The sequence below is a fragment of the Cololabis saira genome, chromosome 19 (assembly GCF_033807715.1).
Source record: "Cololabis saira isolate AMF1-May2022 chromosome 19, fColSai1.1, whole genome shotgun sequence".
In the NCBI taxonomy this organism is placed as follows: domain Eukaryota; kingdom Metazoa; phylum Chordata; class Actinopteri; order Beloniformes; family Belonidae; genus Cololabis; species Cololabis saira.
In genome coordinates this window covers 13,534,090-13,560,266 of record NC_084605.1, presented here as the reverse complement: position 1 = coordinate 13,560,266, position 26,177 = coordinate 13,534,090, and the positions used below count along the sequence as shown (strand labels likewise).

The 26,177-nt window shown below is 39.6% G+C and overlaps 2 protein-coding genes across 4 annotated transcripts; one reads left to right on the top strand and one right to left on the bottom strand.

The window, feature by feature from the left end:
* Window positions 1-1,094: 1,094 nt before the first annotated feature.
* On the top strand, window positions 1,095-13,401 carry LOC133418929 (vesicular glutamate transporter 1-like). 2 transcript variants are annotated; one of them, XR_009770494.1, is made up of 14 exons: window positions 1,095-1,582; window positions 5,540-5,792; window positions 6,253-6,371; window positions 6,472-6,586; window positions 6,689-6,776; window positions 7,038-7,124; window positions 7,988-8,124; window positions 8,552-8,701; window positions 8,854-8,986; window positions 9,767-9,877; window positions 9,984-10,111; window positions 10,395-10,464; window positions 10,640-11,192; window positions 12,180-13,399. XR_009770494.1 is itself a non-coding variant. In XM_061707840.1 (13 exons), exons 1-13 carry the CDS (start codon window positions 1,521-1,523, stop codon window positions 10,918-10,920), a joined length of 1,734 nt encoding a protein of 577 aa, XP_061563824.1. In that variant the 5' UTR covers window positions 1,095-1,520; the 3' UTR covers window positions 10,921-13,401. The 2 variants fall into 2 exon arrangements, 1 of the variants encoding a protein (XP_061563824.1); XM_061707840.1 differs by having other exon boundaries at window positions 10,640-13,401.
* Window positions 13,402-15,007: 1,606 nt separating this feature from the next.
* Window positions 15,008-19,382, bottom strand: LOC133418930 (uncharacterized). Of its 2 annotated transcripts, none has more exons than XM_061707841.1 (8): window positions 19,313-19,382; window positions 18,518-18,556; window positions 18,163-18,381; window positions 17,787-18,065; window positions 17,336-17,614; window positions 17,039-17,242; window positions 16,204-16,317; window positions 15,008-16,117 (listed from the first exon to the last, which is right to left on the bottom strand). In XM_061707841.1, exons 1-8 carry the CDS (start codon window positions 19,344-19,346, stop codon window positions 15,744-15,746), a joined length of 1,542 nt encoding a protein of 513 aa, XP_061563825.1. In that variant the 5' UTR covers window positions 19,347-19,382; the 3' UTR covers window positions 15,008-15,743. The 2 variants fall into 2 exon arrangements, with proteins under 2 accessions (XP_061563825.1, XP_061563826.1); XM_061707842.1 differs by having other exon boundaries at window positions 15,008-16,111.
* Window positions 19,383-26,177: the final 6,795 nt, after the last annotated feature.

Sequence of the window (26,177 nt, the reverse complement as noted above, 5' to 3'; positions counted from 1 at the left end):
ATATATATATATATATGTATGTATATATATATGTATGTATATATATGTATGTACGTACATACATACATACATACATACATACATACATACATACATACATACATACATACATACATACATACATACATACATACATACATACACACACACATATGGTATCTCACCTCAGACTTTTTTTTTTCTTTTCTGGTGGACTATGTAATTGACAGACCACAAATATCAGAGAAATGTAAAATTTTTATATTGAGTTATAAGTTGTTTGATTTTTGTGTTAATTGTAGAAAAGGTAAAAATTTCACTGTAGAGTTTTTGAAAATATTTTTGCTTATTTACAAGGAAACAAGGAAGGAATCAACAACTAGTTACCATCATGTAATGATGAAAGCATAATCTAGGTTAATTAATTGTTAATTAAAAAAGGAGTTTGTGTTATTTTGTGCATCTGATGTAAAGTGTTGATATTTCCTTCAGAACATCAACACATTTAACTTTTGAGCTATTAAAAGTTGTTAGAAAAACAAAAACAACAACAAACATTGTACCTTGTTGATGTTTTGATTGTTTTTTGCTGTTTCTATCTGGCCAAACCTTACGTAATTGAAGAACTGACAAAACTGACAAGATATTTGCAGAAAAGACCATAAACCAAATTATAGGTACACAACATTTCTATTTAGCCTTTTTGAAAACTGCACACCTGCTTAATAATGTTAAAAAATTAATGTTAAAGTGTCTTGATCAATAATTTCACCAGGACTTTAGTATTTGGAGTGTACTAGTCAAAAAGAATTTAATCTTCCACCATATTGAAAAAATGTGATATTGTTAAACCATTATGTTAAGCTTACACATGCGCTATTTATAATTAAATTTAAATCTACAATACGGTAGCCCAGCCCACCATCACTATCAATCCCTCCAGGGCAGCTTGCCCAGCTCGTTTTAGACATTTCTGGGAGTTGTGTTATTATGCTTCGATTGGACAGTATCGAGTCTCTCCATTCAAGGCTCGTGTGCTCCAAGAATAGCCTTTGCTTGAAAAGTCGGTGCTTAAAAAGCCGGGCTGCGTGGAAGGAAGTGACATGCTATCATCCACTCACTACACACACTTGGGGAGATTAACGCGCAGGCGGCAGTAATCTGTTTTCAGGACCACGGACAGAGACACTGTTTGACCATGAATCCCGTGGAAAGTTGTCCGAGGAGCCGGCTGAGCCCACACGGACAGCAGAGGGGATGAACACGTTCGTCCGGACTTTCATCAAGGACTGGCAAACTTGGAATGAACATGTTTATTATAGGGGTTTAAAGTACAATTAATCCCGGGACAACCACTGTCGCCAAATACAGACTCCGACACTTGTGGTCAAGGACGCTGGCAACTGAGTATCCAAAGAAAAAAAAAATCTTTTAGTTGTTTTCACTTATGTGACTAAGAGACACGAGACAAAGAAGAAGGCTGTGCGCTCAGACAGGGGCGCGCAAAGTCTGCACATTGATCCGGTCCTGGGGTCGTGAGGATGGAGATCCGGCCGGACAGGTTCAAGGCCGTGGCAGCCAAGACTCTCGGGAAAATATACGGGTATGTAAATTCAATAAGGATGAACTGTCTCGTGAAAAACTGATGTTAGACAAAACATGTATATTATATGCGTCGATGGAGGGAAGTTACAGCTGCTGAAACATGAGTTTGACTGATTATCTTGAGAAGATAAGAGCAAAGGAGAAGATCAAGATGTCCACGAGACTGGATAATCTGGCACATCTGTTTCAGACAACAGTAAATATCTTTCTCGGGCAAATTAGAGGACCCTTTCATTATTTCAAAGGAGCAGCAGAAGAGAATCAAGTTTCATTTTAGAACCGTCCTATCTGTGTAAGACGAACCGTTGGATCAATAGCTGGATCTATTTCTCCCAATCCTGTCTGCAGTGGTGTCACCTTATCAAATTACTAAAGCTCTGCGATTGTTGCATTTTGTGTCTTTTTCTTATTTATTTTTTTATTTAAAGTTGTATTACTGAGCAGCAACTTTTATATTCCAGTTTCAACCTTATATACTACAAATGGCATGATACTTGATAAAGTTTTTCAAGGGGTAATTGTGTCTTAAGCTTCACCCAGGTCCCAGAGGCCTGTCAGGCCGGTCATTATTGGACAGTAACCTTGAGAGGACTGTAATTATTTTTCAACATAGCTCCTTTGCACATTTATATGTTGAAATGATGAAAAGCAAGAAAGGTCTCAGGGAGGATCAAGGTTGGAATGCGTGAGAGAATATGACATTTATGACACGGGGGTGCGTTTTGGATATGCACATTTGCATACTTTCCTGCAACAAACTCCCGTGACAATGACTTGCAGAAATGCGCGTTAAAGTGAGGCGCAATAAGGATCCTGGCCGGTGGTCTGAACGCTCCCCGAGAAGCTCCCCTTTCTCTCTCTCGGGATTTGATGCAGCGTCTAAACACTTAAATCCTCTCCAGAAATAGAATCTCCTCTTCCAAGCTGTCGGCCCAGTAAATCCCTCCAGGCCGTACACCTGGGCCACCTCTCCCTCTGCCTCTAAGTAGCCCGGAGCGCGTCATCGTGTGTAGGTGTGCCCCACCCATCTTCCACCACCACTCCCCACCCTTCTCCCAACCAGGATTAGATCAGTCGACCTACGGCGAAAAGCCCCCCAGCTGCACAAAAAGATGTTATTTCCGTTTTACGCACGTGCTGTGCGTAATGGGCACCGGTCGATGCCAACCAGGCAACATTCTCAGTCCACACTTTATTAGCCATACCAAGTGTAGCCATTAAAGTAGCCAGCGAATGTACACTTTGTGCATTACTTGTTTGTAAGAACCTTTTACCGTAATAAGCAGCTCCAAACCAATGTTTTATCATTACATGTACAATATAGATATATTATTGGCATGCAAACAGTTTTTGTAAGTCATTATATATATTTTTTCTCCTGAGTTCATACTCAATCATGTTTGCTTCATCATAGGTTCTCAACAGCAATCTCCTATCATCCTTCAAAATTGCTATATTATGTCATATTGTCTTTACAGACTGAGCAGGTGCTTCTTCCCAGTGTCTCTTCATCTTTGACAGCTATCTGCAGCTTCTGTTCAACTTCTACCCAATCAGTCATTTAAAGCTGTTTACCCAAATCTGAACTCCTCAGATGAACTGCTCTGGCATTTTGTGTTGGTATAAATTAAGAGATTAAGCCGTGAAGAAAACTAAGTGGTTTCCCTGAGCACAGGGGGTAAAACCAGTTCAGGTTTATAACATACCATCTTATCTCAAAACTCCACTGGTTTCCAGCTGGGTTGAATGGCTCTGTCGAGGCTTCTGCAAGCCGTGACAAGAACACCTAGGAGAAGGTCATGTAGCTTTTAAGGATTACAACGGATTTTCCTGAAAGCAGTGTCAGTCATGAAAAGTCACTACAACAGATAGTGTAAATGCTAAGAAATAATTTCCATCTAAACAAAATAAATAGAATGAAACTCCACATGGATGTCACCTGGTTGCAAGGATGTAAATTGGTGTTAAGGAACAAACAAATGTTGTGAATTATGTGTGAGCTTGTGCGTGAGTCAGGGGAGCTGACAGTAGATGCAGGGTAAAGATAAAGAGGAGACAGGAAGAATGATGAGAGGGGCCCACCCAGACAAAAATAGTCCAGAGAGCCAGAGATACTCTATTAATAATTTATCAGAGAGAATCATTAATACCTTATCTCTGTGGAAGATTTTTGAACCCCCTGTGGAAAGGCTCAGAGTAACTAAAAGTGTGCATATGTTTTACAATTGTGAAGTTGTTATTTTTCCAACTTGATTACTGTTAACTTTTATATGAAGGCTTTTTGACACAAACACATATATTTGTGATTTGATATATTTCTATGTGATGTATTTAAGAATCCACAACAATACAGTAAAATAACATTATTTTATAAAGATCTAGAAATGCTTTCTTGTCTGCAAGAATGCAGAGTTCCTGCATATGTGCGTGTGTCATAATGTTTGTATTCATATGACAAAGCTATTATACATAGGTTGTATTTGGCAGATGAATACCCAATCCAATCCACTTTATTTATATAGCACATTTTAAAAACAACAAGGTTACCAAAGTGCTGCACAATGAGTAAAGCAAGACATAATAAAATAGTAAAAAAACTAAAAACAGAGTAAAATAGATAAGAGCACATAAAAGCATGAAATAAAAACACACCAGACAGACAACATAAAAGACAGGACAGAGACAACTCACACAACTCTCATGCTGGATTGAAAGCCAAAGAATAAAAACACGTTTTAAAACAAGATTTAAAAATTTCGAGTGTGGGGGCCATTTTGAATACCCCTGAGGTGTGTATTTTTATCTTATACAGTGAAGTGCATCCATAACAACAGCAGTGATATGAAAGGTGCTGTATCTTCATCCATCTCTCCTGCTGTTCCACTCGGATCTGAGAAGTCTGCATTGCACGTGTCATGTTCAAACATGGCTGCTGCACATAGATGCAGATTTGATGTCTGCTAGACTGAAGGCTGCTGGAGGTTATTGTATCTAAAGCTTTCTCAGCAGGCAGCTACAAGAGACGAGGCACTTGTTCCTTTTATCACTATTCTCCTCTTTTTCTGCTACACTCCTTCTGTCAGTGCAGCCCAGTGCTGTCAGGAGATGAAAGTTTGTGAAACAAAAATACACAGTATATTAACACCTTGAGAAGACAGGATGAGTCAAAGCTTTTTCAGCAAGCCTCAGTGGAGGGAGGCTGACATCTGTGCTGGCTGCGTCTTGTTAAGGCTTGGAGCTACCAGTCAATTGACAAGGAGAAAGACTGTCTGAATATCTAGATCCATGTGCTTTTATCAAGCTAAAGCAAGCAGTGAACAAGCACTTTAGAGCAGGATCTTGTTTCACTGTGGCAGGAAAATAGTGGAAAACCTTCAGGTCACCGACGGTCTGCTGATTCTGAAAGAAAATGGACAGTATATAGTGAAGTAAACAAAAACTTTGGAGTTGTTAAGGGTTCAATAATTGTTTAAAATGGAACTAGTCTATGACAAAAATACATTTTTGCAAAATTTGGTGAAACTGTCTCTATGTCCTGAGTCAAAATCAGGTATCTATGACTCCTCCTTGTGCTTCTAATACAATGTGCAACAATGCTCTTCCCCTAAAAGAGCTAAATTAGTAAACTCTGCCCACTTTCTGCGAGTGATACAAGAGGAAACACCCAATCAGAGCCTAGGAAGTCTTAAAAGCTTCATTCACTGCCACTGCTACAGCTGTTACATGTACAATACAATATAGCTACCCTACCCTGCAAAGAAGGGGCTTTTGAACCAGAGCAGAGGCACAGCAGAGAGAAAGGGGAGGGCCATATAGATTATTTTCCTTCAAATTTTCCAGTGAATTAACCTTCATTTCCAAAATCTGCTTTAAAGACAACTTAGTGCATACATTTTCTTAGACTACGACAATGTGAACTTAAGAATACTCTCTTTTTCCAATCCCCTGCTTGCAGAGCGCTTGAGAAAAAGCAGGAAAATGGCGAGACCATTGAGCTGTCCGCAGAAGGACGACCAGAGCTGGTGCAGGAGAAGGAGATGCCCGTGGTGGACTGCACGTGCTTCGGCCTTCCCCGGCGCTACATCATTGCCATCCTCTCTGGTTTGGGTTTCTGCATCTCCTTCGGTATCAGGTGTAACTTGGGCGTGGCCATCGTCAGCATGGTCAACAGCCACACCATCTTCAAAAACAACAAGGAGGTCGTAGTGGTGAGTGAGTCTTTCTCTGCGGTGACAAGGTTGAACAAGGTCATGTGTGGACACATCACACATCTATCAGTGAGCCATAACAGTGAGCTGTTATGTGAGCTGCAATAAGAGCTATGCCAAGACACCATATGTGCTGTGAGACATACAATCAAACAAATCCTGATGCAACAGCACAAAGTGATATTTAAGGCATGATCCTCATCATTTCAATGGGAAATACACAAAGAAATATCTTCTAGATTGGTTTTATAGAAATATAATTTATGTTGCAAATTTTCTTGGTGAAGACTGAAACTGTCTGGTCCAACAAGAGATGTGTTTTTTAATTAATCTTAAAAGATGTGAAAGAGTACTGATGATTGTTCACTAGGTGTCAGTGGCGCGCCTCCTTTTTTGTTCTGCCCTTCTGTCTTACCCAGTGTGTGTACAGTTTAATCACTTTAAGTCACCTTTCAAACAGAAAGCACAGTTTGACTGGGATCCAGAAACAGTGGGAATGATCCATGGCTCTTTCTTCTGGGGATATATAGTTACCCAAATACCTGGAGGGTTCATCTGCCAAAAGTTTGCAGCAAACAGGTGTGTTCATCATCAGTACTGTGAACTGTACACACGCACACACACACGCACGCATACACACAATGATTCCCGTTGTTCTGATGTTTTCTGTCTCCTGCAGAGTGTTTGGCTTTGCTATAGTGGCCACATCCTGCCTGAACATGCTCATCCCTTCAGCAGCAAGGATGCACTTTGGCTGCGTTATCATTGTCAGGATATTTCAAGGTCTTGTAGAGGTGTGTTACTTCCTTCTTATTTAAATAAAATTACCAGACTTTTGCCTGCAGAGAGTATTTGAGATAATATAACACAATGTAAATTCAAACCTTATCATGCAGGGCGTTTCATATCCGGCTTGTCATGGTATTTGGGCCAAGTGGGCGCCGCCTCTTGAGAGAAGTCGCCTGGCCACAACAGCCTTTTGTGGTGAGTACACCTTTGCTGCATCCATCCGTCACTGTCCTTAAACAATTAGACATTTATATGCACTATGAAGTACCGGTACATTTATTATCAAATTTGGCCATGATGAGAGCCCAAACAAAAAGTTGAAAAGTCAATTCTAGGAAATGACTCATCCTCAGTCTGGTAATCAATCAGATGCATCATTTATGTTTGAACCAGCTTGTTACGCTACTTTTTTGGACATTTTTAGAGCAGATGTGAAACCAAATGTTCCTTTTTTAGGTTCCTATGCAGGGGCTGTGATTGCCATGCCTTTGGCCGGAATCCTTGTCCAGTACTCAGGCTGGTCATCTGTCTTCTACGTTTACGGTAAAGAAACCTTCTTTCTACAAAAGCAAACAAAATGATGACGCTGCTGGGGCTTTGACATGTAGGCTTAACTGTAACAGCAACCAAGTAAACACGTATTGATACAGGAAACCTGAACAGGAAAACCACAACCAACAAATAAAAATATTCTTCACAATTATCCTCCTATTGCTTATGTTTATTCAAGATGAAAATGGTAGTTAGGAGTTTGAACTTTTTGGATTTCTCAACGTTTTTGCATCAGTGTGACCAAAAGAACCATCAGCAATCCTTATCTAAGAGTAAATGAGGATAATCCAGTCAAACAGAGAAAACCAAAATTAAAGTCTTTTTTTTTTTTTTATGGAAAGTGATCCATTGTTAAGTATCTGGAAGAGCACAGCTGGATGACAGTCGGATGTGTGTGCAAGAACCACATTTAAACAGAAGAGGAGAGAATTGTTCAAGTCTGTGCTACACAGCATGTCTGCATTTTGGCTAAAAAAGGTTGTGAAACTCCTTCATTTCGACACTAATAAACAGTCTAGAGAGGAAATTGAAGATACTTTTGCTTTTTCTCTTTTCAGTTATATTTTCATCGATGAATGTCCTCAGAAAACTTGCAGTCAAGCATAATATTTTTGTCTCACTTTCACGTTCAGTAATTCAATAAAAAACAGATGAGTTTTTAATTAATATTGTTGCAGAAATCTAGAAAAATTCTAGAAGATTCAGGAACTTAAAATGCCAGCATGTGAAGTGGAACTTTTCCTTCAGCTGTGTATCAGGTTTACAGTCACAATTTTCTTTGCAGATGGTTCCTTTTGACCTTTTATCCAGTTTTCTCTCTTTTATCCAGTCTCTTTGTTTTCTTTTACCTCTAGGAACTTTTGGAGTTATGTGGTACTGCTTCTGGATCCTGGTGTCATACGAGAGTCCAGAAGCCCACCCCACCATCACTGATGAAGAGAGGAAATATATTGAAGATAGCATTGGCGCCACTGCTCAACAGGCAATAACGGTTAGTGAAGGCGTCAAAATAATCAGGTTCTGTGTTATTCAGGCACTGAATCCCATCACGACAGCTGAAGTACAGAAGTATCTAGAATTACAAGTCATTCCAACTGCATGTGTGGGATCTTTTCTTGTTGTATCCAAAACACTTTAACAGAATGTGGTTATATTTAGATTTAGATGAAGCATGTAGGATGGTATTCAAACATGTGCTGAGTCAAATATGCAGATAGTGCATCATGATGAAACCACCGCAGAAAGATTCAGAAACAGATCTCTAGTCTTCTCATTCAAGCACACCAACACAAAACTTCTTCTGTCACCACCCCATTAGTGATGACTGTACTATAGTTTTTGATGCATGGTTATTTAAGTGAAAATATTCTGAATAATCGGTTGATGCTATATTCTGGTAACACATGTTTGTCTTACAGAAGTTCAATACACCCTGGAGGGCCTTCTTCACCTCCATGCCGGTGTACGCCATCATTGTGGCTAATTTCTGCCGAAGCTGGACCTTCTACTTGCTCCTCATCAGCCAGCCTGCATACTTTGAGGAGGTGTTTGGATTCGAGATTAGTAAGGTAATAAAAAAAATTACAAACGTGGTTGAAAGGCTCTGCATGGGGAAGCAAGTTCCCGCAAAACACTTATTTCCCCCACCCATGATGGACCCGATCCAGAGATCTTACAGTAGGCTATTTGTTTTGTATGTATTTTTCTCTATCACATCTAGGTGGGCATTGTTTCTGCACTTCCCCATCTGGTTATGACCATCATTGTGCCCATCGGTGGTCAACTCGCTGACTATTTACGCTGCAATCACATCATGAGCACAACCAATGTCAGGAAACTAATGAACTGTGGAGGTAAGACAATAACTAAATGGATGAAATGATAAAAAAAAATGAATACATATACCACAGGAGCTGTAGTGGGTGTTTAAGGGATCACAAACTCTGCTTTTAATTTCCTGGAGGTCAAACGTAATGCCAGATTGCCAAATAGTTGAAGTTAGATAGAAATTTGGAGTGTTTAAAGCTCAATGATCAGTTAAGACCAAAAACCAGAAGGGAGACTTTCTTCTGAGGGCCCACAAGAGAAATAAGTCTGTTTCATGAATCTAGCCAAAATGATCCTATTTCAAGCAAAAGTATCTTTGCAAATGAGGTAAGGAAAATTTCCTTGACTATAATTCTTAAAACTATAAAATAGTATAAAATAGTCTCCTAATATTATTTAAACAAGCATTTTTTAACTTCTTTAGAAATTAGTCTTTTCAGTGCAGGGTTCCTGTTCATACATTAAGTCCTGAGAGCTGGTCCTTACCATGTGAAGTTGATTTATGGTCTGATTACATTTTTTTGCAAATTAAAACACAATTTGAAAGCAGTTGCCCAGCTTAGTCATCTAATCTTAATTCAAATGTTAAATACATTTGAGCTGATGCGTGTAAGCAGTTCCAAGAAATAAATGATGACTATACGGGGAAGCTGATAAACAGCTACATTTTGCTCAAACAACCACATCTTACAAAAAGAAAACCAAAATGCATTTTACTTGAATAGTAGAAATTAAAATCTTACTCTGAAACAAAAAAAGCATTTTAAACTCATGGATTGTTGTTTATTTTCTCTCACCTGCATCAGGGTTTGGGATGGAGGCCACTCTGCTGCTTGTTGTGGGATTCTCGCACACAAAAGGCATTGCTATTACATTCCTGGTACTGGCTGTGGGTTTCTCAGGTTTTGCAATTTCAGGTGAAATATACTGTGTTCTTGGAAACAAATTTTGGTTGCAAATGAATAGATGTTGGACACTTATTGTGGAAATGGATGCTAATAACACTTATCATTCTTCGCCAAGGTTTCAATGTCAATCACTTGGATATCGCACCACGATATGCTAGTATTCTCATGGGCATCTCCAACGGAGTGGGGACTCTGTCTGGCATGGTTTGCCCACTCATAGTTGGTGCCATGACCAAACATAAGGTGAGAACCAACTTTCAAATGTCCACTTAAAATACAATGTTGTATACCGACACAGCCACGGCATGATCGTGTTTGGTTAGGAAAATGTTGTGGTTATTTAAGACATTTGCAGAATCACTTCCTCTGTGAGGCTTCCTTCTTGTTTGACTTCTTAATGCTGACATGGAGTTTGATGTCATCTTCATTTTTAAAGCACAGTGCATGTACAGATCTGTGAATTCAACTCCAAAATCCATTTCATGTTTATTTTGTTTCTTATATTTTTCATGTCTGTCTTTGTTAGACTCGGGAGGAGTGGCAGGGTGTGTTCCTCATTGCTTCACTCGTTCATTATGGAGGTGTTATATTTTATGGTTGGTATCATTTCACTATTTTCCGAGCAATAAGATGTTTATGTTCAGCATTGCTGAAATGTGTTGTTCAGAAAATGTATCGAGTGTATTTCTGAGAACTATTCTTGGTCCGGAATGAAACTCATCATTGATCAAGTGCATTGATGAACTGATTGAGTTTCTGTGAATGTTGTAGGCCTCTTTGCATCCGGAGAGAAGCAAGCCTGGGCTGAGCCGGAGGAAACGAGCCAAGAGAAATGTGGAATCCTGGATGAGGACGAGCTTGCGAATGAGACGGAGGAACTGTATCGCACCACTGGGGGAGGGGGTTACGGAGCCACGAACCAGGCCTCGGATCCAAACGGGGGAGGGGGAGGAGGCTGGGTCTCGGACTGGGATAAAACTGAGGAGTATGTGCAGCCTGCTGGGACCAACAATTACCTCTACGGAGGAGAGGCCGAGCGAGAGTTAACATAGAACCGGCAGATCCTCTTCACAACACCTTGTAGGGAGGCACGAACAGTATCCCAACAGTTGTAAAGGCACTTTGGAAGCATGAAGTGCAGGATGGGACGATCCTCACCAAGTCTGACTCTTTTAAAACAAGTGAACTGATTTCAAAGACACTCCACAGTGGAGGTGAAGACATTAGAACATGTAAAATGTGTGTTTGTGTGTGTTTGCAATTGTGCCCCCTGAGTGTTTTAGGAATCTACAGTCCTGCAATCTTTGTTGGAGGCCTGGCGTGTGTTTCTTTAATGCAGCCTTTCTCAACCTTTTTTCAGTCATGACACCTTTCAAAAGTGAATAAAATCAGAGTAAAATATAATTAAAAACCACACTGCATCGCTGTAAATGCATATAACGCGCACGTACGGTGCGCGTCGCCGCGTAGCCTACGGCGTACCCTACGGCGTAGGCTCTGCGTCGATTTAACGCGGAACCATAATTCAGGCTTCACTTTGAACGGCCGGTTCACACCGACGTCCAGCGGTTGGAGTTCCTTCGTCAGACCTCCCGGAATAACAGCCAGCACAACGTTCCTTCTTTCACATCTTTCTTTACATTGTCTGTGAGACGGGCGCGCATAGAGTCACAGATCAGCAGCGAGGGTGATGTGTGGAAAAAACCACCGGGTCACCTTACATAGACCTGCCTCAGCAACTCGATCATCATCCCTTCATCCATCCAGCTCTTTTCATTTGCCTTTATAATAACTCCAGCTGGAAAGGCAAAATCTTTCTTTTAAATATCACCATAGTTTCTGTCCATCAGCGTGCAGGCAAGCACAACAGTGAAGGATGACTTCTCATCGTCACCGTGCTGGTCCCCGTCCTCTCCACCGTGTGATTCACCGGGATGTCGAAAGTCAGCTGGTCTCTAATGATGATGGTCTCTAACACGTCCGCAAACCACGGGTGATTCACGCGCCCCCCTTCCACCTTTAACTTCTCATGGTGGCCTCAATTACGTCCGCCTTACAATAATACAATGGGCGCATTGCGTCATTGGGCACTGGCACATTTAAAAAAAAAAACAAGACGTTTATCTGCGCCTAATGGTCGTCAAAATACAGTATCTTATTTATTTATTTATTCATTCATAGGCAAAAAGAATGTATTTATGTATGCATTCATATATTTATATATGAAATGTCAGAATAGGTAATTTTTTGAGGACACCCCTAAAGCAGTCAGGGGACACCCCAGGGTGCCGCGACACCCCTGTTGAGAAAGGCTGCTTTAATGTTTATAATTCTAGAAATGACTGTATTAACTGTCAGGATTGGTATTAATTTTTATGCCTCTTGTTTATTTATGAGTCATTAAAGACTGCAAATTCTTGGAAACACACTGATGTCACACCCACACATTTCTGTTAGATGAACAGTTCTGTTTTCTCTTGCAGGATGAGTAGCTGAAACCCGCAGAAGAGTACATTGCCTCTTCTGAAGTTAAAACAAGGTGGTTCTCAGATAAAACAGTGTTCATTTTTAGTCCTTAATCTGCACACATTAAAAAAAAGCATTGTGCCAATACAAAAAACTATTTTGTTCTGTAGTATTGGTGTACTTATTCACTGTGAAAGTTATTGAACACCTGCAAACATTATACTCTCAGATTTCTTTGAAGCAGATGGAATTTATATTTATTTGAGCAATAAAAAACACAAAACAAAACAATGAAACAAACATAAAATTCATTAATCTCTGGCATGTGTGCCAGCTGAAACACTGTTGATAATTATGCCTCATATAAGACTTGAAGTATGTGTATCAAAGTAACACTGTAGTGCTGATTTTGTTTCTAAGTTTAGACTTTCTTTTTCTCCAAGACCCTTCTCTGAGATGGCTTTCTTCCAAAGCCATCATCTTCATTTTGCTCTGCATGATTTATCAATGATATCCTAGTGTCCAATGGTTTTTATCAGAGTTAGATTACAGAGAAGCAGTCACCACTATGAGCTCCAACATGAAAAAATGTCAACTTTCACAACTCTTGCTTTTATTTTAATGCAATTGATCCAAGAACAATTAAAAGGCTAATAAAACAATGACATTTCCCTGCACACGAGCAGCTAGTTTTATTATTTGTTAGCAGAAGTTGAAATGTATCTATTTCTTTAAATGAGGTATAGAATAAAAATATCTTCCTGTTGTAGGTCATGGGATTATACATTTTCACACAGTGGTGATTAGCACTAGATTCACTTTTAATGCTCAGGATTTTTACTTTTTCTGTCTTTTTTTCATTTATTTATTGTTAGATGTTTTAATTATAAACTAAACATGTATACAATTTATGTACTAGTGGAAATATTGCATAATAAAACCTAGAGGTGTTATGTTATGTTCAGTACTTGTAGGTATTTCTGGCAGTTTATGCTGGCGTATGGCTGCCATTGTTAAATTTCAATATTCGGTTTTAGCTTGTGCATATGCTGTCTTGGTATAAATACAGTATATAATCACAAATATTTTATCTTGAGAGTTCTTGTTTTGTGTTTGAACCAATTGTCCTTCCTTCATTTCAGACACTCATCAAGTAGTCCTTAAGCCCCTCTGATGCTACTCCTAATGCACCTCCAAACACAAAATATTCATCATCATCAGTACAAGGAGAATGGAATTAAAGCAGTGAGACATATATTGATGGCACTCAAACCTGAGGTCACCAGCATTCCCTAATTGGTGAGAAGCACTCAGGGATTCACATTCGCTGGTCTGCTCTCGTGACAAAATCAATGAGATTATCCTGTATCCGTCTGCCAGCAAGAAAGAAGAGGAAGGTGGGGAAAAAAGAGTCAGCATTGATATATGATAATACTGCAGCACTACATCCTGTGTGAAGCTTTTTGCATCGGTAATATGTGGCAGTAAATGCAGCTGTAAATGAAGTATCAGAAGAGAGAATGATGCATCAACAGAAAACAACCTCCCTGTGTAATGGTTAATAGCATAAATAGTGGTGAGGTTTACAAAAGTATTTGGTTGAAACTACTGTATAGTTTTCTGTTGAATCATTTTCTTATATGGCCACAATTACATAAATCAATGTGTACCCCCTACACGACTAATTATAAAGCAAACTAAAAGTCTAAATGGAGTTAAAGCCTCATGCATCCATCCATTTATCTGGAGCCTACATAAACACATGTGTCTTATTGGTCCACATTTCATTCACACCTTTGGGTTACAGAAGAATACCCAATTGGTTACACATTTTTGCAGACATATAAAAATCTGCAGAAGAGCCGGAACCAGTTGCAACTACCTGAGTTATCAGCTGCCTTTCTACAGTATTTATGCTGTTGGGACCGAGGGAGGAGCATCAGATGCCTGAGCAGCTGCTCTGTTCTGCTCTGTTCACCAGGCATAGGTGGAAAAAAAAAAGACTTTGCTGTGCTTTTTTGTGCTTTTGCTGGAGAGGGACCCTGAGTAGCAACAGTTTGCCACACTGTTTTTTTTTGTAATAAGATCATTTAAAAGAAATCCTGCCACACAACAACTGAATGGGCAGATATCCGGTTGAAGTTGATCTCCATCCTTTAGTTCTCACGTCTCTCTCAAGTTTTATTCTTGGTAACTTATACATACTCAGTTTCAGTACACATATTCACCTAGTGAGAAAGAACACATTAAAGAGTATTTAATAGGGTTTTCCACAACAGTACTGATTTAGTTTTCTGCTTATGTATTCCACCTTAGTTCCCTCTTCTTATCTGCATTTTGAATTATTATTAATAACTCATTTATTTTAAAACTGTTATGAATGTCATTTGGACTGTTCCATACTCTATACATTCATTGATTTATTCCTTTAACTATTGAAATTCTGGCATTTATCATTTGCCTGCCTCCTGGATACATTTTGGACCAAGCTAACTATCCTTGATGTGTCTATGTCTATAACCCCTAACATTTTATTCTCTGAATACTTAAACAATTCAAAGGTGAATGAGGAACTGTTCTCCAAATGAAAAAAAAAAAAGATACTGATAAAAACATTTTTATTTCATAATGTAAATACATTTTAATAAATTCAGAAACTTTTAAATAAACACGTTAACATCTTTAGCAAACCCTTTAAAACAACATACGACATACGAAGTTTTTTACAGTGGAACCTAATAAAAATAATACAAATAAAAATGTTATTGTACTTAAAAGCCTACAATCCTCTTCCTTCTGCGCACTGAATGCAAAATGTTAATTAGCAAATTCTCAAATCCAGAAACAAGTCATAACAAAATAATGAGCACGTTAGAAAACATCCCCCGATCTTCTTATGTTGTTTAAGTGATAGGAAATGCGGAAATGCATATACAGTGTATTTGGCCACAAGCCTGCTGATGTCATCAAAGCAGAATTAATAAAGAATAAGAACAGAAACCTTGTTATTCTTACAGCTTCAAAATAATACTGATAATAAGAAAGAAAAATTGTGAAAAGACTTTGGTTATTAAATTCATTGTTGGTATTGACTGTTTTTTTTTCACAAAATCAATACATTTATCTATTATGGTGACCTGTCAAGACAGTTTGTGGAATATTTATTTGTAATATCATGAATATAATCAAATATCAGAAACAGTTGTTCAATGAAACCATTTATCCTCGCTAATAATTATTTTTTCCTTCTCTCTACAATTATTAGAGGATCTGTGGCTGACAAAAATCTACTTTTCTGATTGTAACATACTCTGTAACATTCTGTGTTACAGCTTAATATAAGAGTGTGATATCTTCTGTCTTGTGTTATCCTTCCACTATCTTGATTTCTGTGTCTTTGCCTGCCGCTTCAAGTGCTTTTTTTGGCGTCAAGGGTTTGGTACTCTCCCTCCTGCATCCCACTTTTCTTCAGAGCTTCGTAACCCCCACCTCCTCCCGCTGCACCTGGAGCTCCCAGACTGTGGTACTCTCCTTGTTGCATCTCACTTTTCTGCAGAGCTTCGTAACCCCCATCTCCTCCTGTTGCACCCTGAGCTCCCAGATCGTGGTACTCTTCTTCCTGCATTTCAGCTCTTTTCAGTGGTGCATATTCACCTTTTCTGTCAGTCCCCGATGCCTCAGGATGAAGAGTGTCATATTCGCCCCCTCTCCCACGGACCTTCTGTAGCTCCTCGTAGTTTTGTTCACCTCTTAACTGAAGCCCTACATCCTCATAAACTGCCTCTAGCAATAGACACATGTGATGGTTTATGTGAGCAGCTTTCTGCAGCACACACTCAGAATACATAAAACAAGCAGTAGTTACTCACCTTGGCTGTTTCTCCTGTTCTTCATCGCAAAATATACAACAAATGCTCCACCAACCAACAGCACGATCACAAGAATCCCAATCAAAGATCCTACCAGTGGTACTCCAGCACTATCTGAAACAGAGAAAAGTAACACAAATTTGAAGCAGTTTTGCCATGTACTTGCTATTTTATAATATAACAACCAGAAGCTGAGGCAGTTATAGACTACCTGACCCCAAGTTCCTACAATAGCTGAAGATTGAGAGCTAAACCTGCGCATTAAACGGCTACAGTTTTCATAGTTAAAACTTTAAATCTGTCACAAACTGTGACTTAAAGGTAGTGTCCTTGATGTTGGAGAGCTAGCAAGATTTGAAAGTGGCGCCTCCTCTAAGCCCCGCCCCCTCCTCCCCCTCCCGTCAGCGCTCCGTCCAAAGCCACGCCCCCACAAACTTTGGGTAACGCGCATTTGCAGGAGTCGAGTTTTCCAGGACATTCCAGTGGGCGTGGGCGGCATGAAGGCATCTGATTGGTTCTTTCCCCCCCCTGCCAAGCCTCTGGTCCTGGACCAATCCGTTTCATTCGGACCGAATGAAACGGATTGGTTAGAGTTTTTACATGATTTAAGCTAGGAGGGGGAGGAGGGGGCGGGGCTTAGAGGCGGTGCCACTTTCAAATCTTGCTAGCTCTCCAAAATCAAGGACACTACCTTTAAATTCAGACGCTTACTCAGAGGGTCCTTGTGAGTTACCAATGCATAATACAAATGTTCTCACAGACTAAGCTTAAATTTTCATGAAGATAAACTAGTTCCTAACTGTTGCAATGTCAGCAATGAGAAACAGGTACTCACAATCCACAGAGGCGCTAGGCAGAGTTCTCATGAATTCACCCACAGCTCTACATCGATAAGTACCACTCCTGTCTGGTTTCTGGTCTTTAGGAAGCATTGTCCACGACTGGCCGTTTTTCTTGTAGTAGCGATACGGCATATCATTACCACATGATGAGCAAGAGCACAACATGTCTTTGGAGAGTGTTGCTCTGACAGGGGGCACTGAAATGAAATAAATGAGGTGATATACTGTAGGTAAACTCAAATGGGGAAGGGACATGTCATGCAGTGAGATTGATGGTGAAGTATTCATACCTTGGACAGACAGATATTGAGTATCCGAATCCTTTTGGTGTGGTAACTTCCTAGTCTGGGCACTATATCTGTAGGTGGCATGGCACTTGTATCTCCCCATGTCAGACATATCTACAATTGTAATTGTGTGGGTAGATCCAGTAACTGTGCTAATTTCTGTGTCATTTCTCAAGAAAACACTTTTTCTAACTTGATCCGAGCCCCAAACGATGCACCTCAGAGTAAGACTCTCTCCAGCTACAGCCGGCCAGGGATACATTTCCAGCATCACATCCTTATCTGAAAAAAGAGACTAAATTAGGTGACTTTTGTAATCAAAGAAGAAAAATAAAGGGATCAAAGTTTTGCGAGAAAGCAGAATGTATTTGGTGATAAAATAGACAAAAAAAAATCTGTTTTGGTGTGTTGAAGTTTGAGCTGCAATGGGGCATCTGCTGAACGGCAGGCCTACCTGTAGTCCAGAGAGTGATCTGGTTACTTCTACATTCTTCAGTACTATTTGTACACCAGTAAATTGTCTCGGGGACCTTCAATTCTGTGGGCTGAAACACGAAACTCACAGAGTTTTCTGTCAACTTCAGTTTGACTGTTTTGGTCTCCTCTCCCCTGTTGACTTTGCACATCCACCCCTTAAGACCATCTTCATTTTCAATCTTCAGACGAACAGCACCCTTTGTGGGCATCACTGGTCCGCCTGTCTCAATGGTGAGTGAGGCACTGGGAGTGTATTCTGTGTGGTAAATTAATACATTTACATACACAGATGGCAATTTTCTTTACTTTGGCAGTTTGATCCTCTCATTATTAAAGCTGTGTTGCTCTTTTACCGTGGACAGTGATGGAGCACTCGTTACTCTTTGCTCCGTCGCTCTCACAAACATATTTGCCAGAGTCCGCGGGGGAAGCAGCTGCTTTCCTCAGAGTATTATTTGTCTCTGGTAATATAACATCATTTAAGTACCATTTCACTGTGCTTCCACTGTTGCTACAGATCAAGTAAAATAAGTCTCCATTGAAGAAGTTTTTCAGATCGGGTCTTATGATCACTAAAAAGGCAGCAAGAAGGGGGAAAATAACAACAAAAAAACATACATTAAAAATCCTACCAATATAAGAAACAGAACAGTTGAGTAAAAGTGAAGATAAGTGGCATCTTTGTAACAAGTGTGAGGGGTGTTTTACCATCTGGCCTTTGCTGACATTTCACCCAGAGAATTAATGCTGTAGAAACAGTAGACAAAAATTGAAAATCAACATTTAATAATACCATTTAATAATAACAATAATAATACAATCAAATACTGCTTTGTTGTACATGTGGATATGCCTGAAACACCTCTGGGAGATGTCCTATCCAGAAGTCTGAACCACTTCAGATTGCTTGTCTCAGTAAGGAGGAGCAGCAGCTCTACTCAGAACCTCTCTCAGATGACTAAACGTCTTTTCTGTCTTTTTTTTCTATATCATATATCAGTGTTCTCTAATCACGTAGACCCGATGCCCTGCATGTTTTAATTATTTCCCCGCTCCTGGTTAATTGAATGGTTCATCACCGGCTCATCATCAAGGTCTGCACAACCTGGTGTGATGGTGCAGGGCAACATTCAAAATAATAAACACTGAACCTTTATTTATTATTATTATTATTATTATTATTATTATTGTTATTATTATTATTATTATTATTATTATTATTATTATTATTATTATTATTATTATTATTATTATTATTATTATTATTATTATTATTATTATATGATGGTACTTTAAATAATGTACTATGTATATTATCATCCAGTGTCATGTAAATATCTATGCACAAAAAAGGTCACTGCAGTTTTTTAAATCATCTGACACAGAGTCAGAGTGTAACTGTATCAAAAAAATATTTAAGATATATAAAATGTATCTATTTATGTACAGTATGTAACTACCCTGCTACTATTTGTACTCCATATTTCACTTGATCAGTCTTACCTGCAAAGAGAAGCAGTTGTTTTCCTCCCCTCATTGCACAAAGCAGCCGAGACCAGGGTGCTCAGCCCACTGACTAACGAATACAAGTGACCAGACAGCTAATGGCTTGGTCAAATACTCAGTCGTGTTGAGGAAGTTGGTTTTCTGCTGAAGAGTGGTGGAGGGGTGGTGAAACCACAAAGATTACAATGCAGGAACAGAAGTCAGACATGTCACAAGGTTAATGAGAACTCATGCTCATTTCTGTATATTTTTCTCCTTAATGTGTCTAGCATTTTGTAAGTGAGTATATTTATTACAAATCGTTGCACAGCACATAAACAGTTGGATCATAGTTTCAGGGAAAGTTGAGAAAGAGTTTGAAACTTTTGAAAGAAAGGGAGAAACTAGAAGTGGATAGTTATGACACTTTTTGTAAACTTAATTACAGCTTCTTAGAATTTATAATCACCAGTAAAGAAACTGTATGATGATTACACTATAAAAAAATGCTTTCATTTTCTGTGAAATGCCGCTGAATCAGTGGCTAAATCAGCTGGAGGCCAGATTTCACCGAAGAGCTCTGCTGCTTAATGTTTCTATATTCTTGTTGCCTCCATCAAAATGGACACAGATCAGAGGCAGGTTTTTATGATCCATCTTTAAAATGTTGCACAAACATATTAAAGAGTAGTTACACCTCATTTCAGCTCTGCTGGACTGCCAGAAAAAGGGTAAGGCTCATCCTGATAACACTGACAAAATAGCTCGTGTTACAGTTAACAGAAACTCAAAATGAAAGGACTTACGGGGGTTTTCCTTCAGTTGTGCAGTTATGAAAAACGGACCACCGTGTATCACACAGGTCAAATGTGAAAACAATTTAAAAAATGAGATAACATGTATTTACATCTTGCACAGTTATGTTTTAAATACAAACGGACTGTTGAACACTGAACAATGTGATAGCATCACTTTGACCACTACCACAATAGAGCGACATTCAGATAAAGCTGAGATACGAAGGAGATGCGTGTTGCTTTTATGTAGACTTTCATACAGCATGTTGTAACTTGTGAAAACATCATTGCTTCTGAGAAAATTCTCTTTTCAATTTAGTTTCTCTTTCATGGAGTTTCAACAGTTTCAAAGATGAGGTTGTGGTAAAGGGTAGACAGACATCCTGCTTATTGTTTTGTTTTTGCATAAAAATAGTAATGCTGTGTTGATGAGTAAAACTGCAGCTGGACACCAGACCGAACCGTTATGAACCCCTTCTGAGGCTGAAAGCAAAAGACAGATAAGATATGTTAGCTGAAGCTGTCAAAAGACGGTGAAAAAGAGTACATTAAAAAAATATCATCTTTTTAATGCAGAAATCATATTAGAGCTTAACTATAAGGTTAATAGCACATCAGTTCATGTCATTTGTTGTATATGCAACTCACATTAGGACACTGACAGTTTTTGGTGTTATAACTGCTCAGTATGATGCTGAACAACCAGCAGAATGAAATCAGGCCTATTTCATCACACAAAAGGAGAAGTTTAAAACAATGAAAAACTGCAGTTTTCTGGCTCATACACAACTGTAAAGAAACAGGAAATTAAACACAGCCAAACTTAAAAAAAACAAAACTTTATGACAGCCGCTGTGCACAAAATCAAAAGTTGATTTATTTTTATTCAATATAAGATTCTTCCCCTCCTTTCGTCCAATGACAGCCCAGATTGGCTCCTTCATCCCTGGATTGGATAACGTTGGTACAGGGAGCAAAACCATGAATGAACTCAAAATCTACTTGAGATATTTCAGTTACTCGAAACGACCACCAGAGTCCAGCACTGCTTCAGTTTTCTCTGAAAGAACCGCTTGTGAATGAAACCGTTGTGCAGGCTTGATCCCCAATTTTTTTACAGACCTTGTGACAGTTGAGTTTAATATATCAATGTTTGAAAATATATATCAAAAAGATCAAAAAAGTACAATTTCATGTCCCAGTATCTATATTCAGAGTTTTTTTTCAAATCAGTGTGTGAGTGCAGCATTATCCAGCAGTGAAGTAACCGTAACTGATTTTATAGAAATATAAGTTACTTAATATGCCCTCTCTTAAATATATTAACCTTAAAGGAGCTTGAGGCAGGATTGTGGCAGGATTTATGAAAAAAATCCGTATACATTTTAAGTTTTCTAGTAATAATGTCAGATGAAGCGTTCCAAACCCAAAAGAATGATTCCTCTAGTGCAGTGGTCCCCAACCCCCGGGCCGCGGCCCGGTACCGGGCCGTGGGTCATTTGGTACCGGGCCGCACAGAGAGAGGAAAAAAAAAAAAAAAAAAAAATATTTATTTATTTTTATTTTTTTTTATTAAAAAATAATTTCTGTAGAATCCCCGACTGATGATGGATGACTCTCAAACTGATGGTTCACAATGTTTTTATTCCTTGGATGTAAATACACTGCAAACACACCGTAAGAGCTATAAAGGAATAAAATAAAATAAAATAGTTAGACTTTCGACATTCATATAAGTTTAACTTAAATACAGACCTACGCAGCTGCTCGCTCAGTTGGCAATAAAGCTACCACAATACATGAGCGACCCAACTCAAGCTGGACATAAATACGGTATAAAATTTGCACAAATCCTCATCAGCAGGTGCTTTTTGTGTCAGTTAGGCTCCACTTTAGCATTCCCGACACTAGTTTAGTCTTTCAGACACACTTTCTACTGCCGTTAAACTTTTACCGTTAAAGTCCGAAGCGCCGGATGTTTACGAGCTACACCTTTAGATTGGGCCGTGAAAATATTGTCAGACATTAAACCGGTCCGCGGTTCAGAAAAGGTTGGGGACCACTGCTCTAGTGTATCTCTCCTTTGCCTTGAACAGGCTGTGTGCTGCAAAATGTGCTGCAATTCGGTCCCGAATTTCCCGCGCTGTCCTGCGGATGTGACGTCACGTAACGCTGCATGCGCGTTCTCCCCGTTCTCCCGTGCCGGCTTCACTGTTGGCTGCAGTACCCCCAACGGCCGTCGTGGTGAAGGGTGGCGCTAGAGAGTCTCATTTCTTAAAAGGAGCCTCAAGCTCCTTTAACAGCTATTACTATGATGTGTGGAAATAGTCTTGTGTTTCAGCTGCAGCTTGTACATGGATAAAATACACCTTATGCATTTGTCCAGGGCCGCCCCTCCCTAAACGCAGAAAACGCGCTAAACGCGCTAAACGCGCTAAACGCGCTAAACGCGCTAAACGCGCTAAACGCTGGGCCTCATCTTCCAACGGGCCGGGGCCATGTTTAACGCGAGGGGACGCATTTGCACGGTAGTGCCTTTGCGCAGTGGATGCGCATGTGCGCTACCGTGAGGCGGAGGAGAGAAAAGAGACTTGTTCGCTGACTGCGCAATGATTATTATTACTATTTAAATATGGGTTCAGTGAGCGAAACAACCGAAGACAAATTCCCTCTCTGGCATGTCCATACTTGGCCAATAAAGCGTATTGTATTCCATTCCATTTTATTCTATTCTATTCTATTCTATTCCATTCTATTCTATTCTATTCTATTCTATTCTATTCTATTCTATTCTATTCTATTCTATTCCATTCCATTCCATTCTATTCTATTCTATTCTATTCTATTCTATTCTATTCTATTCTATTCTATTCTATGATTGGCAGCACCTGACATCTGACCAATCAGAGGGGCCCGTGCAGGCTCTTGCAGAGCTACAGACGGTGAGATTTCAACATGTCGTCCAAAAGACATCACGAATCAGGAGGTAGCACGAGAAGAAAAAAGGGCAAAACACGAGAAAACTCGTGCTTCACTTGAAGGTGGGTATGTTGTTGGAATAAAACGTCGCGGCACAAACACCTGAGCTGCCACTCATTAGACAGGAATCTTCCCCCAGTCTGTCTCTGTCTAGACTGGAGAATTGTGTTTTTCCAGCGGCCCTGATGAACATTTATTGAACGTCTTGTTAACGCCAGAAGCATTCACCTCTGTTGAAAATACTTGGTAAAATGACCAGTTGGTGGTCGTATATGAGCTATAAACTTCAGCTAATATATAATATCTAGCTATCTAGCCATCATTTTATATCAATTGATGTTGTTAAGAAGTTTGACTATTTTTAAGGAGATAAACGTGCACCTGTAAAAGGCACACGTGCACGTTTAGTTCTGATTTCAGACCTGCTAGATCTGCTTTCAGTTTTTTGTGTGGATTGAGGTGGAGGAAGTTACTTTTTTTTTAATGAGTTATTGATGGCTATTTGTGACTCACATTTGTTTATTTATTTATTCCAGGTTGAATTTTTTATTTAATATTTACTCATTTCAGTTTGATTTTTTTAAATTTTATTTGAGTCATACAGTCAAGCTTCTTTATCTAAACTTACAGTACATTTGTTATTATTGATAGGTTGCCAAGTTAAATGGCAAGTTGTTATACGGTCTTTTTTGTACCTATGATACATTTGGGATCGGGAGAGGTGTGAGGGCGGGGGGGGCTCCAAATAATATTTCGCTTACGGCCACAATTCGGTCACGGGCTGCTCGCATTTGTCTCTAACAGTTAAAGCCTTTGAGCTGCACATATGTTATCTACTGATATAAAAAGAGGAAGGGTCTCCGTCTGCATAGGTGGGGCCAAAGAAATAGTTAAAAGGCCGTGTTTTATGGAGTTCGGGGCCTCAGTCTTTTCTTCCTGTTCAGTGGGAGCGAGACTGAAGCCTCAGCGCTGATTTTGTGATGATTCTCTGCATGTGGTAATCAATATAATAATCAACAGACTCCTATTCAAAAGAATAGGAGTCTGTTGTCTTTCCATTAAAAGTATAAAGATCCCAGGCAGAAGGAGATTTAAGATATTTTCCTTCAATAGTAAACACTGGTTAACTGGTTTTTCAAAGCAACCAGACAAAAATCCATATGCATCTCATTTTCTTATTTAAAACTGATCTAAGGCATCCCTTTACACTGTACTTTTCTGCTTTAAACTCAAAAATGAATATGTTGTCTCTCTTTTGGCCCTCGTTTTCTTCTGGATTTTTGACTCCGCTTCACCTAAAAGTAGCTGCACTCACTGAAACATACTTGCTACGGGAAAAAATTAACACGCTTTTACTACTGCATGCTCCATCTGCGCATGACCCACTTTTCTTTTCCTTGTGTTTGGCATGAGAATAGTTAACACAGTTAACACAGGGCGAAAGTGAAGTTTCTCAGAAACAGAAGACCATAGATAGGCAGTAAAGGTGGAGGGAGCAAAAAGGTGGAAAGAAAATGAGGCAAATGTGCACCATGAAGCAGTGCACTATTAAAGAAGAGCATCTACAAGAGCTCTCATTGAGTTTTACAATGCTCGTGTCATGGTGTGCTTAAGAGGTTGGATGTGCTAGGTTTCATCTACATCTCCTCTTATATGGGAGCAAAGTGTTTTGTTATGCGCATTAATGTATTTAAGTGCTTTTCTTCCTCCATTCTTCTCTGTGATGGGGCTCTAAAAGCAACAGTTTTATACTCAAACACTTTAACTGCATTTTTGCTTTTGGAGAGTTATTATATAAACTTAATCTGTAATGTCACACATATAGATATTCAATATAAGAGTGCTAATTTTGTCATTTTGCGAATAACTTGCTAATCATGTTGCTTTGTTTCCTGATGATTATATCATAAAACTTCTCCCAACGAGTTTTGAATTCTTTCTTTTTGTTTGCAGGTTGTAAAGCAGATATGAAGAGGAAATATAGAGGAAAGCTGCAGTGAGTGACATAAGTCGTTTTAGTGTTGATGCATGTGCCATGCGTATATAAACCCAAGGCTTTACCAAGTGGGACACAGATGGTGATTCAATGAGCCTTTGAGCTTGCCGCAAATAAACAAACATTACCAGGATTCATCATGGCTGCCGAGGTTTCCAGCATATAAACAGTGTCACCAACTGTTCAGACGGTGTCAATTGTCATTAAAGTTACCCTCTTCAAAATTGAATTTGCATTAAACAATTGCTCTAAATGGCGAGAAAAAAAGTGTAATCACTCAATTCTCATTCATATGTTGGAGAGATAATGGAATAATAAACACATCTGTTTCGGTTTTGGATTATGACTGAATTATGGCAGAAGTGCTATGTGGGCCAGGCATGCCCCAAAGTTCATGAACTGTGCCAAACTTGAATTTTGGGATGTTTTCTATGAGACGGATGTGGCCCAAATTTCATACGTTAGTTTTGACATGGGATGTGAGAAGTGATGCTAAGGCCAAGCGTACCCCAAAAGCTGAAAGAAATTTAAGAATCGGGGCATGTCTGGTAGATATGTGGCCATGCTTAAATAGCTGCACTCACCTTGAGTCAATAGCCCCTTTCACACAGAGATTCCGCAATATTGGTGTAAAGAAGTCCTGCCAATACGCCGCCTTTGTTGGTTCACACAGAACCATACAACGCCGGCATAACGCCGCTCCCGTCTGTAAATTCACACAGCATGCCGGCGTTCCGCAATCAGAGGCGTGACGACAGCGTCAGTCCGACCGTCATGTCAGCGGCATGCCGGCTGTGTCATTCATGACCTGACAGTCCAGTCCTGCACCACCACCTCATGACTCACCGCTAACACACAGACACATAGGAGCACATCTCACTCACCCCCACCCACCACATACACCAACACCACACACACCTGTACAGCACCACCACCACCCCTGTCACCAGAATCTCTGGACACCCACATTATCAAAACCATAATTTCACACAGAAAAACAAAGCACAGCAATGTTTTTAGATCCAGCTATGTTTTTAATGTTCCATTAAAACGTCATGATGAGCGCGCGTTCGGCACAGACATCAAGATGGCTGTGCTGAACGTGCGCTCT